This window comes from Microcaecilia unicolor, chromosome 12 (assembly GCF_901765095.1).
Source record: "Microcaecilia unicolor chromosome 12, aMicUni1.1, whole genome shotgun sequence".
In the NCBI taxonomy this organism is placed as follows: domain Eukaryota; kingdom Metazoa; phylum Chordata; class Amphibia; order Gymnophiona; family Siphonopidae; genus Microcaecilia; species Microcaecilia unicolor.
In genome coordinates, this window is record NC_044042.1 from 61779294 (window position 1) to 61797486 (window position 18193).

Genomic DNA, 18193 nt, shown 5'->3' on the forward strand with positions numbered 1-18193 from the left:
AGTTAGTTGGATGGGAACAGCTGAAGGAAGTAGAACAGCAGTGGGCGAAACTGAAAGGAGCCACCTTAAAGGCGACAAACCTTTATGTTACAAAACTACATAAACTAACAGGAAAAGAAGACCGCTCTAGTTCTTGAACGTAGTAGCTGAAAAGGCAAGGGAAAGAAGCTTAGCCTTCATATGTTAAAAAGAGGACTCAGAAAGAGGAAGCCAGGCAGAGATACCTGGGCAAACTAAGAGAAGCAGGAAAAGCTGTCAGGAATGCGAAGAGACAAATGGAAGAAAATGGAAGAAAAAACAGCCGACACAGTAAAATAGGGGGACAATTTTCAGATGTATAAGTGACAGGAGGACATGCCACAATAGCATTGTGAAGCTCAAAGCTGAGGGAGAGGAATATGTAGAAGCTGATAAGGATAAAGCTGAACTGCTTAACAATTACTTCTGTTCTGTGTTCATGGATGAAAGGCCTGGAGTAGGACCACAGAAAACAAATGCCAATGCGGATGGATGGATGGTAGACTGGGGCCAATTCTCAGCAGACTATATTCGTGAGGAGCTAGCTAAACTAAAAGTAGACAAAGTGATGGAGCCTGATAGGATACATCCAAGGGTAGTCAAGGAACTTGGAGATGTTCTGGCAGGTTCGCTGTCAGACCCCTTCAATGCTTCCTTAGTCTGGAGTGCTCCCGGAGGACTGGAGAAGGGCAGCTGTGGTCCTCCAGAACAAGAGCGGAAGAGAAGGTTGGGAATTACAGACCTGTCAGTCTGACCTCAGGAAGTAAGCTAATGGAAACGCTTCTAAAGCGGAGGATTGTGAGGTTTCTCGAATTGAATGGCCTGCAGGACCAGAGGCAGGTTGTGTCAGACAAATTTGATCGGTTTCTTTGACTGGGTGACCAAACAATTGGATGTGGGAGGGGAGCTAGATGTGGTGTACTTGGATTTTAGCAAAGCCTTTGACATGATTAATAAACTGATTGCCCTCGGTATGGGACCTAAAGTGACTGGGTTAAAAACTGGTAAATGGAGCTTGCTCTGAGGAAAGGGATGTTCTCAGTGTGTACTGCAGGGGCTGATCCTTGAGCCAGCTCTTTTTAACATATTTGTGAGCGCTATTGCAGAAGGGCTGTCTGGTAAGATTGAAGAATGGTCTGATAATTTTCAAATAAGATTTAATGCTAAGAAATGCAAGGTCATGCACTTGGGTTGCAAAAATCCAAGGTCACAATACAATATAGGAGTTGAAGTGCTTCTTTGTATGAAAAAAAGTGGGACTTGGGGGTGACTGTGTTTGATAACCTTAAGGTGGTTAAACAGGTAGAAAAAGTGACAGTCAAAGCCAGAAGGATTCTTGGGTGCATAAGGAGAGGGATGACCAGAAGGAAAAGAGAGGTGATAATGCCCTTATAAATTTCAATTAGAATACTATGTGCAATTCTGGAGACTGCACCTATGGAAAGATATAAACAGGATGGTCCAGAGGGTGGCTACCAAATTGGTAAGTGGTCTCAGCCATAAAACATATAGTGATAGGCTCATGAACCTTAACATGTATACGTTGGAAGAGCGGCTGGAGAGAAGAAATATGATAGAAATGTTTAAATACCTCAGTGGCGTTAATGTACAGGAGGTGAACCTTTTTCAAATGAAGAAAAAACTCTGGAATGAGAGGGCATAGGATGAAGTTAAGAGGACACAGACTTAGGAGGAATCTAAGAAAATACTCTTTCATGGAAAGGGTGGTGGATGCATGGAATGGCCTCCCAGTGGAGGTCGTGGAGAAGAAGAATGTCAGAATTTAAGAAAGCTTGGGACAGGCACGTAGGATCCCTTAGAAAAAGGAGGAGTTAGTGGGTACTGAGGAAGGGCAGACTGAATGGGCCATTTGGCCCTTATCTGCCACAATGTTTCTATGTATCTATTTTGGTCACTCTTCTTTGAACCTTTTCTAATTCCGCTATATCTTTTTTGAGATACAGTGATCAGAACTGAATGCAATAATCAAAGTACAGTCGCACCATGGAGCGATACAGAGGCATTATAGACTTGCATGAATCCTCTGGATTCTATATAGTGTTCCTAGAGATCAGCGCCGAAATCCAAGCATATTCTGCAACATCACACATAACTTAATTGGTTAAACAAGCCAATCAGCATTGTTAACAAACTCAATCAATAATGAGCAGTAATTGGCAATGATTAGAATTTACTTGCACAACTAGCTAAGTGCATTCTGTAACACAATGCGCCTAAGTTCTAATGCACATAGGCAAAAAGGACCATGGTTATGGGTGAGAAAAAAAGGCATTCTGTGGGCGTTCCAAAATGTACACACGTAGTTATAGAATATAGTCCAGTGCGCCTAAATCTACATGCCAGGATTTGTGCCATGTTTTTGTTGGTGTAAATGGATGTGCATAGTTTTACTTATTTATTGATTGATTTATTTAACGCATTTAAACCCCACATTTTCCCACTTAGTTGCAGGCTAAATGTGGCTTGCACAATACCGTAGAGGCAGGCTCCAGTTCGGTAAAATACAAATACACAATATAGGCATATAAGAAACATAAATAAAAGCAACAAAGAAATAAAGAGGGGTGGTCTCAGTCATAGGCGCTGGGATATTAACTAAGCATATTCTATATACTGCGCCTATATCTAGGTGCTGCTTATAGAATATGCTTAGGTGGAAATGTTTTCTGCGTGGATTTTTTAGGCACCATATATAGAATCCCCCCCCCCCCCCCCCCCCAAGTGCATATCTGACCAGAAAAAAAGTATTGGCACACATCTGCATTTACAAAGGAATGTTATTCTGCACATAAATATCAGCATCACAACAATTTCAGTGCATTTCTAAATTCCAATATTTATGTGAAAAATGACATTCCAGTATATGTGCAGATAAGAGGTTTTTTTCTACCCAGAGAAACATCGCCGCCTCCTCTGTTCTGTCTTAAAAAGTTGTGAGTACTCTTATGCTCACAACAAAGTGAAGAAATGGGCATTAAATCCTCACAGACACTACTGCAGAAGAAGAAGAAGCTAACCCTTGAACACCTCAACCCCAGTATTCCAGTTCTTACGTTGTGATCACCATAAAAGTATTCCATTGCCCCAGTACAAAATATGTATCTGTGCATAATATGAAAACTGCTTTGATTGTAACCACAGAAAGACAATATATCAAATCCTATCCCCTTTCCCCTTCTGTATAGTTCTCTGCATTGGGGTGGAATTAACTAATAGCCTCATTACCATTGATTTTCATATCCTGAGTGCTGATTTTCATATCCTGAGTGCTGGTGTCTAACTCGAAGCTTTGAACAGGGTTAGCTTCTATGCAAAACCCCTTTCTACACTGCACACCCACAAAAACTGCATGCAGACATTACGCTATATTTGTGCTTCAGTCCAAACTAGCTTTCTCCATCAGCCCTTGAGTTTTTGGTACCTTCTGCTGCTGGGAACACCCCCCCCCCCCCCCCCCCCAAACCCAGAACTCTTCTATTCTGCAGGAAAAACTAGTATGTGTACTGCTGCAACTGTGAAGGAAACAGTATGTATTTAGTTGTGCTTCAGGCTGTGGTGCTGAGCACTAAAATTGTTTTTTCGTTGAAGACACTGTGTTCCTTTGTTGTTTTATTACATGAATTTGGGAACATGGCTACTTAGAATCATTCATATGCATACTGTTGACTCCTGAAGTAGGCACTTGGGTGCCAAAAGACAGATCTGAGAGTCCCCTCTTTTTTAAAGCTTTTCAATAAACTTTTTTTTGTTTACCTTGGTGTTGGTATTGGACTGGGCCTCTCCTACTTTTTCTTTTCCATTTTGGCTTTTGCATGAGGGGAATATCTTCTTTCTTATGTGTTACCTATATCTTGGTGCCAAGTTATAAACATATCCCCTCATTCTTTAAAAGGATAAAGTTATGTCTGATATTGTATGAGAACATATACTTTTTACAATATGCAATAGTTTTTTTGTACAAAAGATTTATTTCTGGTGTTAAATGTGTGTTTTCCTTCAATATGCATCATACCTCTGTATACTGTCTTATTGTACACTCTGTTTTATATACATAAACCCACAAACTCTATATAGGTCATCCAAGATTTGGTGCCCAATTTTGGATGTGGATTGCAGATCTGCGCCTAAAGTAAATGGCTAAATTGGTGATAACAATCAATAATTACTTGTTATGCAAGATCTCTGATCTGTGCCTATTCTGAAACCTGCAAGCCCATTTCACCTCATGTGCAACTCCAATTATGGCACAGATTCACTTTAAGTTGTGTGTTATGGTCTTCAAAATTTCGACAGGGGAAGAAGCTCCTTTATACATGACAAATTTATTAGCACTGCTGCATGATGCCACTTAAAGATAGAACACCTGGTATCAGTTCCTGTTGCATTTTCCGAAAGCAACTAAGCGAAAGTCAATCGAACATTTTTCTGCATCTCTACAATACCAAATGGCAGAAATTTGGAAAACATCACCTTTATTTCTTAGGGCTTGTGGACATTATCTGAGTTTTAGGACAAACTTGAAGGCTTTGTTTTTTTCACAAATTTGGCTTCTCGAGTTTAATTATTGACTATTACATATTTCATTTTTTAGCGTACCATAGTACAGTTCTTTGTCTATTTTGTGATGTAATTCCTGCATGTAGTGGTTCGGCCTCTCGTTGATGTAATCCACCCTGAACTGTGGAGGTAGTGGAATAGAAGACATGATATAACATGGCACCTAAACTTTGGAACGATCTTCCCTCGGTACTGAGTTCTAAACTGTCCTTCTCTCGTTTTAAAGTTATTTTTTTAAAAACACTTTTTTTTACTCACTTTTGGTTTTTCACCTCCCCTTACTTAGTGTGGGTTGCTGGCCACCGGTCGCCTGTTCAGTTTGGCTATTTGCTTGTGTTTTTGTTCTAGTATTAATGTTCTGTCCTATAGATTATGGAGTTCTTTTCTGTTTCTATGTTATTTTATTTATTGTGAACCACTGCGATCTTTTTGTAGAAGTGGCAGTATATTAAACATTTTAATACACATAAACATAATAAAGGGGGCGTGTTTAAGGGAGGGGCAAGGGATTTGGGTGCAGAGTTTCAGAATGCTTCCATTTCCGCATCTCACAGTAGTTAGGTGTGAGCATTTACACCAGCCCTTGGCAGGCTAAGTGCTCGCATGTAAACTTAGGTGTGAAAATAACTTACACTAGTACTTGATAAAGACAGTTCCGCACAGAATTGCCTTTAAAGAATTCACGTTTAGCGTGCATCATTTTGGTGCCTTTCTTTAGATGCCACTGAACGAATCTAGTCCAAAATGGTTACACAATTATTTCCCCCAAGATTTATTCTGAACTTGAGTCAGGGTTGCTGGGGAAGGGAGCTGTGTTAAGGTGTGGAAAGGTAGCTATATTCTGGTCTTGTTGTCAGGGTATTGCTGGGGAGGGAGTTGTATTCTACATTTCCTAATTTAAGAAGAAAGCAGTTACAGACAAGAGCCAGATAAAAGAGAATATGGAGTTAGAATAAACAAGAAATTACTTATTCCATCATTGGTGACTAGAAACAACGCCTACATTCCCAACAGCAGGGCTGTCAAGGGCTGTGCGCGTGGGTGCCAAAATTGCTTCCTGTCCATTGTTTCCTCTCATGGCCATGGCACACTGGATGGGGCAGGAGATGCAAGGGGGCATGTCGTACAGAGTGCAATTCTGGCTCGGTACTGTCCTGCCCAACAGTTGTAGGCATTCAAAGGGAATCTCTGGAGAATACAGTGCAGTGGAGAAAGGAGCTTTTGGGACAGGAAGACACCAATCTGCCCATAATGCCACTGTCCTCCCAATCTGCCTTGGATGACACAAAAATGTGCTTCAACCCAAGCAGCAAAGGGCAATGCAGTGAGTTTAGACCTGGGAATAGGATCTAAGGGATTCACAATGCATCTGTCCCCGTGTGGACAAGGTGACAGTTATAGTGCAAAACTGAAATAAACGTGCATACGGTGATATCATTAAATACTTTACATAATACATAAACCACTGTTTTGTTTAAATACAAAATATAAAATAATTTAAAAGTGATTGGTGCTCAGTGAACTTGTTAATCCCATATCAAGAGAAACAGCAAATTGTCATCACTGCACCTGAGGAAAATTATTCAAGTACCTTCTTGTATTGTACCACTGTAAATAACAGTCTGTTAAAGATTTCACACTTATCTAGGTGCAAAAGGTAATCACACTCCTTCCAAAATCTCCCCATTCACTGTGCAAGTGAATTAAAAACAACCCATATTGTAATCCACATAGTCCTCTTAATCGTTTCCTACAAATGTATAAATGAATCACTGCCATTTCTCTCAGCAAATAAGCTTGTTCAATATACTCCGTCACACAAATACCACTCACTTGCTCTCAACATGAGTTCATGTTTCGCTACTATGCATCTTCAGCTGTGCTAGGAAGGGCACTCCAAACCTCCACAGATAGACATCCTGACTATCCCTTCAAATTCCTACTCAGTCTCTCCCATCCATAATTCCCTGCTCTGTCCCCAACACTCTCTCACTCAGGGGGTCTTTTACTAAAGAATTGCTCGAGTTACCTGCAGCAGGGCCCATAGGAATAAAATTCTTCTGCTTTGTCCCACCCAGTCTCCAAGTTCTGTAGGGCTACAGCTGACCCAACACTGTGTGTGGGCCCCTATTGCCAGAACTAAAACCATTATAGACTCTATTACAAACTACACTGCAGCTTTGCCCAGCATCCAGAGTGTGATGGAAAAAAAAAAAACCCAAAAACTACTGTTTATTGCTGCTACGGATGTGTCATGAAGCCTGAACTGGAAGACTTCTTAACCGTGAGGCAGGCTAGGAAGGCCTTGAAATCTCACAGATGCAGCAATATTGCCATCATCTTCAGCCTGCCTTGGTACCCTTGCATTCCTCAGCTGCCTTCTGTCTGTCATCACTGAGGATACTGCTCATGTGACAGCAAGTGCCTGATTTGCCATGCTGCCTGCAGTGAGTTCTGTACCACCTAGAAAGACTGCTTACAGTATTCAGCCACGTGTGCATGGCACTAATATACAGGGTTTCTGCTATTCCCCTTCCACAGGACTCTGCTCAGGTACTAGACAGCCTGATACTGTACTGCTTCCAGGCAGAATATTACAAGACTCAGAAACTATTGAGAACACTGTATTTATTTGCAGGGCTTTTTTGAGGGGGTACTGAGTACCGGCACCTTTTCCATTGTCTGCTAAAATTGACCTATGGACCCCAAGTTTTAACAATAGAGCTCAGGCTCTACACACCAATTCTGCCCTGTCATAGTTTCTGTGACTGGTTGCAGGGGGGGCCTGGCTATTGTGGGGTGGGTCCCTCACCCCTGAAGGCTGGCCTGGCATTTGAGTACCGGCACCTTTTTCGCTAGAAAATGTACACTGTTTATTTCTGCCTAATCCTCTGCATGTCAACATGAACTTCTGAAGTTCTTTCCATTCTGAGGTCAGCTGGAGCCAGTGTGGCAGGAAACCGCACTCTATGTGTACCAGCTGCCTTCTTGAGACATGCTCGAAGTAGACATCAGGCCTGCCACAAAGGACTGTATGGGTGTCTTTTATTCCTTTTCATATTCTGGGGGACTAAATGAATAAGTTTCCTTTGCTGAGAGAAAGTGTAATCCAGGATTTGTGACACTTTTCTAGAGAAAATTGTTAGTTGTGATAAGATAGGATTTTTTTTTTTTTTACAACACTGCTGTTATTTATCCTGCTATAACACAATAAATTATAATTCCTACAGAATCTGATTATGTTCTGTTATGTACTTCATACTGCCAGCAGCTATAGTGAACTCAAGTACCAGGGGTAGGAAAACATTTCCCCAAGGCACACCGAATGGTTCCTACAGAACAGGCTTGAATCACACAGCCCAGCCTCTGTAGGAAGGAAGGATGGGCTGTGCAACCTGGTGCTGCCATTTCCAGCCCCAGAGCTGCAGCCTCAGTCAGACCAGGTACTGTCTCTGCTTCCAGTTGGGGTGTAAAAGGAGTGACAAGCCATTTTCTTTTTTGAAGTGGCCCTTGCCACCCATAGTGACGCCTATGAGACATACTTGATTGAGGAGCCTTCTTTCTTCCTGTGGCAAAGTCCATGTTGTGTTGTGTGTTGGTGGCTGCGGTGTTTGGATCCCTCTTTTTGTGTTTTGCTTTCCAGTATATGAGATGCCAGATGGACCTTCTGTTCTAGAAATTAAGGGTGTGCATTTGTGAGCATGCATTTGGTTCGTACAGGTATGTAAAAATTTAGTGTGTGCAAGTTGCTTGTGCATGCATATTCCTACAAATTAACAAGAATCAATTTGTAGGCACAAAAACGTTCTCAACAGCATACAACGCATGCAAAAATCATGAATGTGTAGGGGAAAAAAACACAAAAATTGCTAAATTTTTGTGCAAAATTAACAATAATTTTGGCCATCCACATCCCTAGCAAAAACATAGAAACATGGAAAAATGATGGCAGATAAGGGCCAAATGGCCCATCCAGTCTGCCCATCCTCAGTAACCATTAACTCTTCCTTTTCCTAAGAGATCCCCAGTGCCTGTAGAAGACTACTTATGAAATATAGGCAAAGTAAACCAATACAACAGTTACTGCAGTGTTCTTATGAATCAGTGTGTTCACAGAATGAGAGCTTTCTGTGCTATGCTGAGTTTACTAGACCAGATCCACTTCTGAACTCTTCTTTGCTCAGCTGAACTGAGACCATTACTAATGAGTTCAACAGAAATGTCAGAGTTCAACAACAGAATTCTCTGTTCATATAGAGGTCTTTAATTCTGTTCAGTTTTATCCATTTTCTATCCTGTCTTTAGCGGCTCACACTGCCACCGCCTATGCTGTGCATGTTATGTGGTGGCATAATATGTATTGGGGGGGGGGGGGGGGGTAGTGTGGATGTGCCCCTGAGAGCTGAAAGGTTTTTTTATCTTGGGTTTTGTTTTGTTGTTTGCTTTTACTTTGATGGTACTAAGAAATGAAGTGAACAGACATTTTTATTGTTGTTGTTGTTTTTCTGGTTTGTTTCACTTTAAAGACATAAAAGAAACATCAATTAAAATAAAACAACATGAAAAATAAATCTTCAGTGCATACCCCTGTCAGTAAATTGGGAGGGGACACCAAAAACAGGGCCAGAATCCTAGGTAGTCCAAAATGAAGGTTTATGCCTTTAGATCCTGGCCTGTGTTCATACTGAGCTGGGAGCCCCTCGGAGCAGGGGAAAGCAAGAGAAAACATTTTAGTCTCTGCTTCCTTATTCCATGCAAGCATGGACATTCCTAGGGACCTCCCTATGAGTCAGCATTTATCCTCTTTCTACATTTTCAGCTTCATTTGTTCCACCTGATCTAGACAGCGTTCTCACAGGTAGCACTGCCAGAACCCATTGCTGCAAGAAATGGGTCATGCACACTCACGTGAATCGCAGCTCATTTTCAGATGCAGGTCAGGCTCTCTGCAGCAGCGTCTCTCATCTCGTTTCCTGCACAGCACCTAAGAGAGGAAGATGCTGCTTTTAGATACTCCACAGCTCATGGCTTTACACAAAGACACTTTCTCCCGCCCAAAGTGTATTTAAACATCCAGTACAGTCTTTATGCTATTGCTAAGTTATCTGTCTAATTCATTAGCACTCACTGCCAGAACCATGGTTATAGTACACCATTATGGGGACAGTTTCATACTTAGTTATAAAAGGTCTACAGATACTTTTTTACCAATGGATTTTGCACCAGTTTTCAAGATAAAAGTGTGCAAATTTGAGAATTGCCAAAATTAAAAGTACCTGAAGATATACCTCCATTCTTCTGTGGTTACTTTTTCTGTAAAAATATATGTATTTTTGAAAATACCATAGAATGGGTACTGTTTCAATCCCTGGCACCAACTTCACCCCCAGAATTCACGCCACTGAATGAGGGTGAAGTGCCTTCATAATGTAACTAGAACACAGGGTAGGCCATTTTCTAATAACCTGTTTCTGTGGGTCAGTGATCCAAAGCACAGAGCAAAAGCAAGCATGAAGTGGTTCAGCAAGAATCAAGTAAATGCTCTCGGCTCTCTAAAGCAGTGTTTCCCAAGTCCAGTCCTGGAGTACCCCTTGCCAGTCAAGTTTTCAGGATATCCACAATGAAAATGCATGAACTTGATTTGCATATACTGCTTCAATTGCATGCAAATCTCTTTCATGTATATTCTAAAGGACCAGAACTGAATCCAACAGAAAACCTATTGCAAGATTTGAAGACTGTTGAACACAGCCAATCCCCAATTCGAAGCAGGACTCTTGGGTCCCACCATTTGGGTGCTGCGGTATAGGTGCTGCCCTTTGGGCACCTTTACACACTGGCAGCAGACTTTTGGGCACCCAAACTGCAGGTGTCTAAAACTCCTCTCTCCCGCACTGACCGGGATCTGAGCCAGGGGTTGTCTCCTCTCCTCTCCCCCCCCCCTCCCCCCACTGCAGCGACCAGGATCTGAGTCAGTCACAGTGTTGCAGACGGGGCAGTCACTGGAGCAGAAGGGAGATCACAGCTGTCCCAGGTGGTGCCTGTGAGAGGATGTAATAGGCATCATCCTCCCTTACAGGCACTAATTAGATTTAATTGGCATATCTGTGCCTAAAATTTACACAGGGTCAGAATGCAGAAATGAGGGGGCCATGGGCATAATGGGAGCGTTCCTAAAATTAACGCACACTGTAATGGGGATACACGCCACATTTGCACCAAGTTTCAGTTGGTGCAAATGGAGATGCCTAAACTTAGGCGCGATTCCCAGGCGTAAGCGCTATTCTATAAACTGTGCCTTATAGAATAGTGTTTTTCTCTGTGCCGATTTTTTTTTGGTGCCGTATATAGAATTTGGCTGCCAATTTAAACACAGTAGGAATCATAAGAGATTGTCATTGTAAAAGGGGAGGTCTCCGGACAAAGCAGCAGCGAAACAGGTCCCCGTAGGGACCCCTACCCGGGAGTTACAGCGTTCACAATGGTCAGATACAAGAGAGCAGCTGACAATCACTTCAATCTATCCAAAAGCTAAGTAATAATTCACCATATTCAGCTGTTGAATGATAGAATTATTGTTAAATAAAACGTTTATATTTGTTGTTTTATTCAACAACGGTGGAAAGGAGGTTTTTAGATCAGTCATGACTTGTTTGACCAACCACACACAGAGGAAACACATTGTTCCAGGAATGTGGTTTAAGGTCTAAATGAGGCCTTTTCCTCCTACTTTTCATTTTTTTGTCACTTTTTTATATTGAGATAGAATGAACACAGATAAGAGAGAAAGATTTGCACTATCAGACCATATAACAGTTATAGAATATATGTCAAGACATTCTGGTCAGCAGTTATACTAGAATACTTCTAAAGGCTGGTGCCATTTGTCCACAGGTTTTATTATAATCAGTCAGGTCCTTTCATCAAGCTCTTTAAAGCCTGTGCTTACCTCTTTTAAGGTCATGAAAGTAGTCATTAAAACAGGAAGCTCCCTGCTATAGTCAGAGTATGTACAAGAACAACTGCCCATCATGGGTCCACATTTCACTCAGGAGGCCAACTATGCAAGAACTATTATTACCTAGAACATCAATAAGGACTCAAAGTCCACTGCCAAAAAAGTGGGTTGTTTTTTTAAATAAAGTTCTTTGCTTGAATCTCAAAGGAGGAAATAATGAATTATAAGCAATGAGATAATAATCAGTTTAGGGCAGTGGTGCTCAAACCAGTCCTTAAACCAGTCAGGTTTTCAAGACATTCACGATGAATATGCATGTCAGACATAAAGGGGGTCTTTTACAAAGTATAGTAAGCCCAACATGGGCTTACCACATGCTAAATCTGAACTACCACCGGCCCAACATGGCCGCCGCCGGTAGTTCTGGTCAAGTGCGTGCACAGCATTCCGGAAATTTTTATTTTTTTCTAGCGGAACAGTAACCCGGCGATAATCAGGCATCGCTGTGCGCTACCCGGTTATTCATCACTTAAATGGGACTGCATAAAAGTCTATTCTGTTTTTATGTGGTAATTCATGGCCACTTATGTGGTAAAACTGGCCGCTCGGGGGGAGATTCTACATATGGTGCCTGGAAACATCCACACGGAAAGCATTTTTGCCTAAGCATATTCTATAAGATTTAGGTGCGGTATATAGAATACTCTTGATATCCCAATGCCTAAAACTATGCGTATCCATTTTCACCAACGAAAACATGGTATAAATCCCTGCATGTAGATTTTTGTGGACTGGGCCATATACTGTAACAATGCGCGTAAATTTGGGAATGCCCAAGAAATGCCCATTTCCCCGCCCATAACCACTCCCCTTGTTGGATGTGCACATTAGAATTTAAGCGCAGTGAGTTACAGCATATGTTTAGCGAGTTATGTGCCAATTAGTGTTCATTATTGATTGTTAAGTGCTATTAACAATGCTGATTGGCTTGTTAAGCCAATTGTTACTTGCATTGTTATGGAATACGCTTAGATTTAGGCACAGAATACTAGGTATGATATATAGAATCCAGCAGTTAAGGGCTGAATAACAGACTTAAGCGACCAAGTGCTGACTCCACCCTGGAACGACCCACACATAGCCAGCTTTGTGTTCAATGCTAAACACGATACCCAACGGCACTTAGACAGTTAAGTGTTACTGAATATTAGCATCTAGCTCCAACCAAGCGACTTAACCAGTCAATGGCCAGTTAAATTGCTTTAAATATCAGGACCTTTGTTTAAAGCAGACGGGTTTTTCTTTGTTTGGTGACTCTAAGGGATGTGGAGACTAGTCATGGAGGGGGGGGGGTCTTGGGGGCCTCGCAGTAGCCATTGGGGGTCTTGGGGCCTCAGTCCCCCCCCCCCAACTTTGGGCTAAGGCCCCCTCCAAAATTGCAGCACCAGATGAATGGCTGGCAGGGATGCCCAAGCCTTGCCAGCTGAAGAGATTTGTTTGCTGAACCACTGACCATGCTGCTTCAGCCTTGAAGAAGCCGGTAGGATGCTTCAGCAATGAATGTCTGCACTGCCGGCATCTGCAGCTAAAACACATTCAGCTGGCAGGGCTTGAGCATCCCTGCCAGCAAAGGTATGAGGAGGGGAAGGGGCAGCTGGGGGGGGGGGGGCAGAGAGAAAGAGTTGCTGAGAGGAAATGCTTGGCCCCCCTGCCCCTCCCAAAAAAAATAGGACTTCTGGCTATACCCCTGCTGAGTATCACAGCCTGCTTTCAAACAGGCCAGATAATTCACAAAATAAATCTAAACTTATACAGAAATAACTTACAAACCACAACAGCTCTGTCCCCTAACCCACCTATGAAAAGACACTGGACCACACAGCACCAATATGTACTCTTACAGATTCCTATAGACACTAGATGCTAGCAGAATCCTTCACTTCAGTCGCACAAACAGAACATGGACAGATTTGCACCTGATACATAATAGGAGGCCATAAAAACACGTGGAAAAAAACTGGAGACTCACAAGAAAGCACGACTCTATAAGCAGTGAAAAAACTGGTAAGCGTGAAACAGAAACGCATTTTCTCCTGTACTCTGCTAAATACAAAAACAGAAAAGATGTACATTTCCCCAAAGTGGACACATTCCAATCCATAAAAGTATTAAGTAATTTTTTTTCCTTTTCTACCTTTGTTGTCTAGGTACTTTTCTGAGTTGGTTCCAGTCTGTTCCACTTTTATGTTGTTCTTCTCCTAATTTTCCAGGTTTGCCTTTCCATTTCTTCTCTTGCCTCTTGTCCTTCTTCCCTTCCCACATCTGTTATGCACTGATCTTTTATATATACACATATATATTTTTAAACTTTTCTTTGCCTCTGTGTCCACCCATATATGATTTTTATCCCTCATTCTTTTCTGCCTCCCTCTAGTCCTTAGTCTCTTTTTCACCTCTTATTTAATTACCAGCATTCCTCATCTCCCTCTCATTCCCTCTCCAGGAATTTCATTGCCCCCTCTGTCTTTCTCTTTCCCCAATTTCCTATCTCCTCCATCTTTCCCCCATTCCCTTTCCCCATTTCCATCCTCTGTACTCACTCTCTCAGCCCTCATCTACTCTTCACTGGCTCTCATCTTCTCTCCAGCCCCAGCTCCATCCCTGTCTCTCCTTCCTTCCTTCCTTCCCTTCTCTCCAGGCCATTCTGTCTCTTACCTTCTCCTATTGCCTCTCTTTCACCATCTTTTTAACTCCATTTTCTTCCTCACTATACCCCTTCAGAGACCTCTCCTTTCTCCTCATGCTCTTCCACCGCAACACATCCTGGCCTCAGTCACACATGCAGAACACAGATAGCCTCTCCTCAAATACAGGATATGCAACCACAAACTAAAAGTATTAATGTAGACAAAAATTAACTGAAACTCTTGAGATGCCAGACTCTGCATGCAGTGAACCAACAGAGAAAAAGAATGCATTTCCTCCTGTACAGTGCAAAAAAATGCTGGCAGAAAGAAATTCTCAAAATTGAATTAACTCAATCGCTAAACTGAAAATACAATCATTTTTCCGACCTTTTTTTTTTCTAATCATCTTGTTCCCAATCTCTGGTTCTGCTTCTCTCTGTCTTCTTAACTCTATTTCCAGGGCCTCCTGTCCATTTGCGGTGTCTTTTCTTCTTTACTTGCTGCCCTACATCCATCTTTAGCATTGATCTTTCATGTTCAGCTCTCTCATTTTAATGCCTCCTTCTCAAATCTATCTAGTTTTTCATCCATGTGTGGCATTTTCCCTTCTCTACTCTCCTCTCTTCCCATCCCTTCCAATCATGTGCAGCATTTCCCCCTTCTCTTCCCTTCCATGCATGTGCAGCTTTTTCCCTCTCTCTCCTCCCCCCTCCATTTCCTCCTACGGATCTGGCAAATCCCCTTACCTCCCCCCCCCTCCTTCCTGAAGGTCCGGAATCCTCTTCGTATCTCCCTCTGCCCCTCCCACTCCACGTGAGCCCTTCAAACTTGTAGTATTTGCCAGAAGCAATTGCATCAGACTTCCTCTGTGTGGCATCTTGCCCATGCGGAAACAGAAAGTTGCAACAGAGGGAAGGACTCAGGGTGGGCCAGAGGGAGCTTGACGATAAACACCACAAATTTGTAGGGCCCGCAGGGAGTGGGGGGTAGCAGAGGGGGTAGGAAGGCAATGCCAGATATGTGGAGAAAATGTACTAATTCTGTTTTGGGTGGCAAGGCAATTTTTTGGGGTGGTATATGCCACCCCATAGTGATGCTGGCAGGTAAGAAAGATGAATGGTGTTCACATCACTAGAACTGGATATTATTGAAAATCTGTGGGAAGATTTCAAACGTGCAAGATAACCTAAGAATATTTCTAATGAAATATTTTTCTCCAACAACAACAACAACAATCCAAGAGCAAGAACATAAATACTCTTATCTAGTTAGAGGAAACATTTGGAGGCTATTATTTCTGCTAAAGGAGGATTATATGCACCAAAACCTTTACACCTGCTATATTCACTGTTTTATTTTGAATCTGTCAAAAACTGTGAACCAGAACTATGATTTAAAATTTGCAGAAAGATGTTTCCCTATCCCACCCCTTTTTCCTATCTATATTGTACTTCATCCCTCTATCCTCTCTCTGTCCTGTTTGTATAGTGTTGCTTTCTTATCTGTTTTTGATTGTAAGCTGCCTGGATGGCCGATGGGAAGGGTAGAAAGTTCCTAATAAACCTGAAACTTGAACTTTTTAGCACATAGAGGTTGTGCCAGCTTTTGTTGACTTAGGGATTCATTGAAACATACAGCTTAACCCAGGGGAGCCTAAATATTTGCACATAACTCTGGATAACAATGGTAGAAACAGGTTTGGGAGGTTGCAGTACTGCAAACCATTCATCATTGGCACCCCCCAAGAGCAGAAGCAGGAGGAGAGGTGATTGAAAAACAGATAACAGAAGGGCAACCTAGCTGCTCTGCAGGCCACAAAGTAGGTGGAAAGCAACCAGCTGGCTACAGCCTCTCAGAAACCAATCCGGCCAGTGTTAGCAGTTGTTAGTAGTTGTGTATCATCCAGAAAGAGCATCGGATGTGCAGACAGCAGCCTCACTATAGTTTTTCTAGCTCTTTAAATTACTACAAAATTTAGCCCCTACGTCTTGCCCCATCCTTGGCCACCTTTAAATCTAGACTGAAAGCCCACCTCTTTAACATTGCTTTTGACTCATAACCACTTGTAACCACTCGCCTCCACCTACCCTCCTTTCCTCCTTCCTGTACACATTAATTGATTTGATTTGCTTACTTTATTTTTTGTCTATTAGATTGTAAGCTCTTTGAGCAGGGACTGTCTTTCTTCTATGTTTGTGCAGCGCTGCGTACGCCTTGTAGCGCTATAGAAATGCTAAATAGTAGTAGTAGTAGTAATGTAGGGGTGAGGGTTAAGTTTGGGAACTTGTATGCACCTCTGTCCAGAATGAATGAGAACTAAACTGAGATTTTAAAAAAAATGACTTGCATAAGGAGTGATAGGCATCTTGTGTAAGCCACGTTACTTACCTGTAATGGAGGTTCTCCGTGGTGAGCAGGATAAGTCAGCCCCACATTTATCCTTAACAGTGTGGACCAAAATAAAACGAGTGACTGAATGGGCCACTTTGTTTATTACAATCATCTTCTACATCAGAGGTTCTCAACCCAGGACACACCCAGCCAGTCAGGTTGTCAGGCTACCCTCAATGAATATGCATGAGATAGATTTGCATACAGCAGAGGTAATGCATGCACATTTATCTCATACATACTCATTGTAGGTATCCCAAAAACCTGACTGGCTGAGTTGCATTCCAAGGACCGGGTTGAGAACCCCTGTCCTATATCAACTTGTAATAGTTTTTGATTTTAGGCTTTAGCTGATAAAATACTTCTTGTGTAAAGTAATTAAAATAGGTGCCGACTGGAAAAACACCTCTTTTGGTATGCTACCCTGGTTTGTGTTTTTTCTGTGCTAACAGCTCCAAAATGACACCAATGGGCTTATTCAATGGGCTAATCTAGAAAAGATACCCAGCAACAGTATCTGTGGCGCAAAGACATGGATGGATAAACATTGATTATTTGAACCCTCAAAGAACACCTAATTAGAAAGCACACACCTACCCCTGAAATTCAGCCAGTGGTGGGCAGTGCTTTGACTGCCTGCCGCCAGCGTTCAACCTGGATATTCAATGCTGGACCATTTCTGGCAATCAGCATTGATTTCATATTGGACCGCAACAACTTAACCGGTTAAGCCAAAATTCAGCACTAACTGGTTAAGTGCTTACCCCCGAATTCTATATAGCGTGCCTGGAGATCGGCGCTGAAATCGGCGTTGGATTGTATAACAATGCGCAATTTAACAAGCTTAACAAGTTAATGAGCACTGATAACAGCGCTAAACAAGCATTAATGAGCAGTAATTGGCACTGATTAGAATTTAGGTGCACAACTCGCTGAACGTACTCTGTAACAATGTGCGCCAAACTTCTAATGTGCGCAGGCAAAAAAGGGTGTGGTTAAGGGCAGGGAAATGGGTGTTTCGTGAGCGTTCCAACATTTAGGCACCTAGTTACTGAATATGGCCCTGTGCGCCTAAATCTATGTGTCGAGATTTACGCCATGTTTTCATTGGTGTAAATGGATGTGCATAGATTTAGGCATTGAAATATCAACTGAGTGTATAAGACCACCTATGCATCCACCTTCTCCTATCTTAGCACTCAATTGTGGAATGGGCTGCCTCAATTGGTCAAACTTGCTCCTGATCACCTGACCTTCAAGAAGCGCCTCAAGACCTTCCTTTTTGGTAGAGCACACGCTCCAAACCCGCCTGGTGTCTCTTTCTTCTGAATTACAACTGTCGTAGCGACATACTGATCACCGCTACTCTTTCCCCTTTTCTCACCTTGCTCTTTCCCTTTCTCTCTTACGCTATTGATTGTTTGTTTGCAGAATTGTTGTATGTTTTTGTAGACTGTTGTACGCCACTTTGAGCCTGCCCATGGATGGGAATATTGTGGGATATAAATGCTATAAATAAATAAATAAATTAGGCGCCAATTATAGAATACTCTTAGCGCTG

At 42.2% G+C, this 18193-nt stretch overlaps 1 protein-coding gene across 7 annotated transcripts in view; it reads right to left on the reverse strand.

Annotated features, from left to right (window-relative positions):
• ST3GAL4 (ST3 beta-galactoside alpha-2,3-sialyltransferase 4) overlaps positions 1–18193 on the reverse strand; it is a 341834-nt gene that overhangs the window by 34449 nt on the left and 289192 nt on the right. For 2 of the 7 annotated variants that reach the window (XM_030221108.1, XM_030221109.1), the window contains exons 4-5: positions 9505–9580; positions 8139–8263 (exon numbers count right to left, since the gene is read on the reverse strand). In XM_030221108.1, the coding sequence (XP_030076968.1) occupies positions 8139–8178 (40 nt within the window). In that variant the 5' untranslated portion in view covers positions 8179–8263; positions 9505–9580. Of the gene's footprint in view, positions 1–8138; positions 8269–9504; positions 9581–16629; positions 16701–18193 lie in introns of those variants that run through there. The other 5 variants (XM_030221113.1, XM_030221114.1, XM_030221112.1 and 2 more) reach the window with 4 other exon arrangements.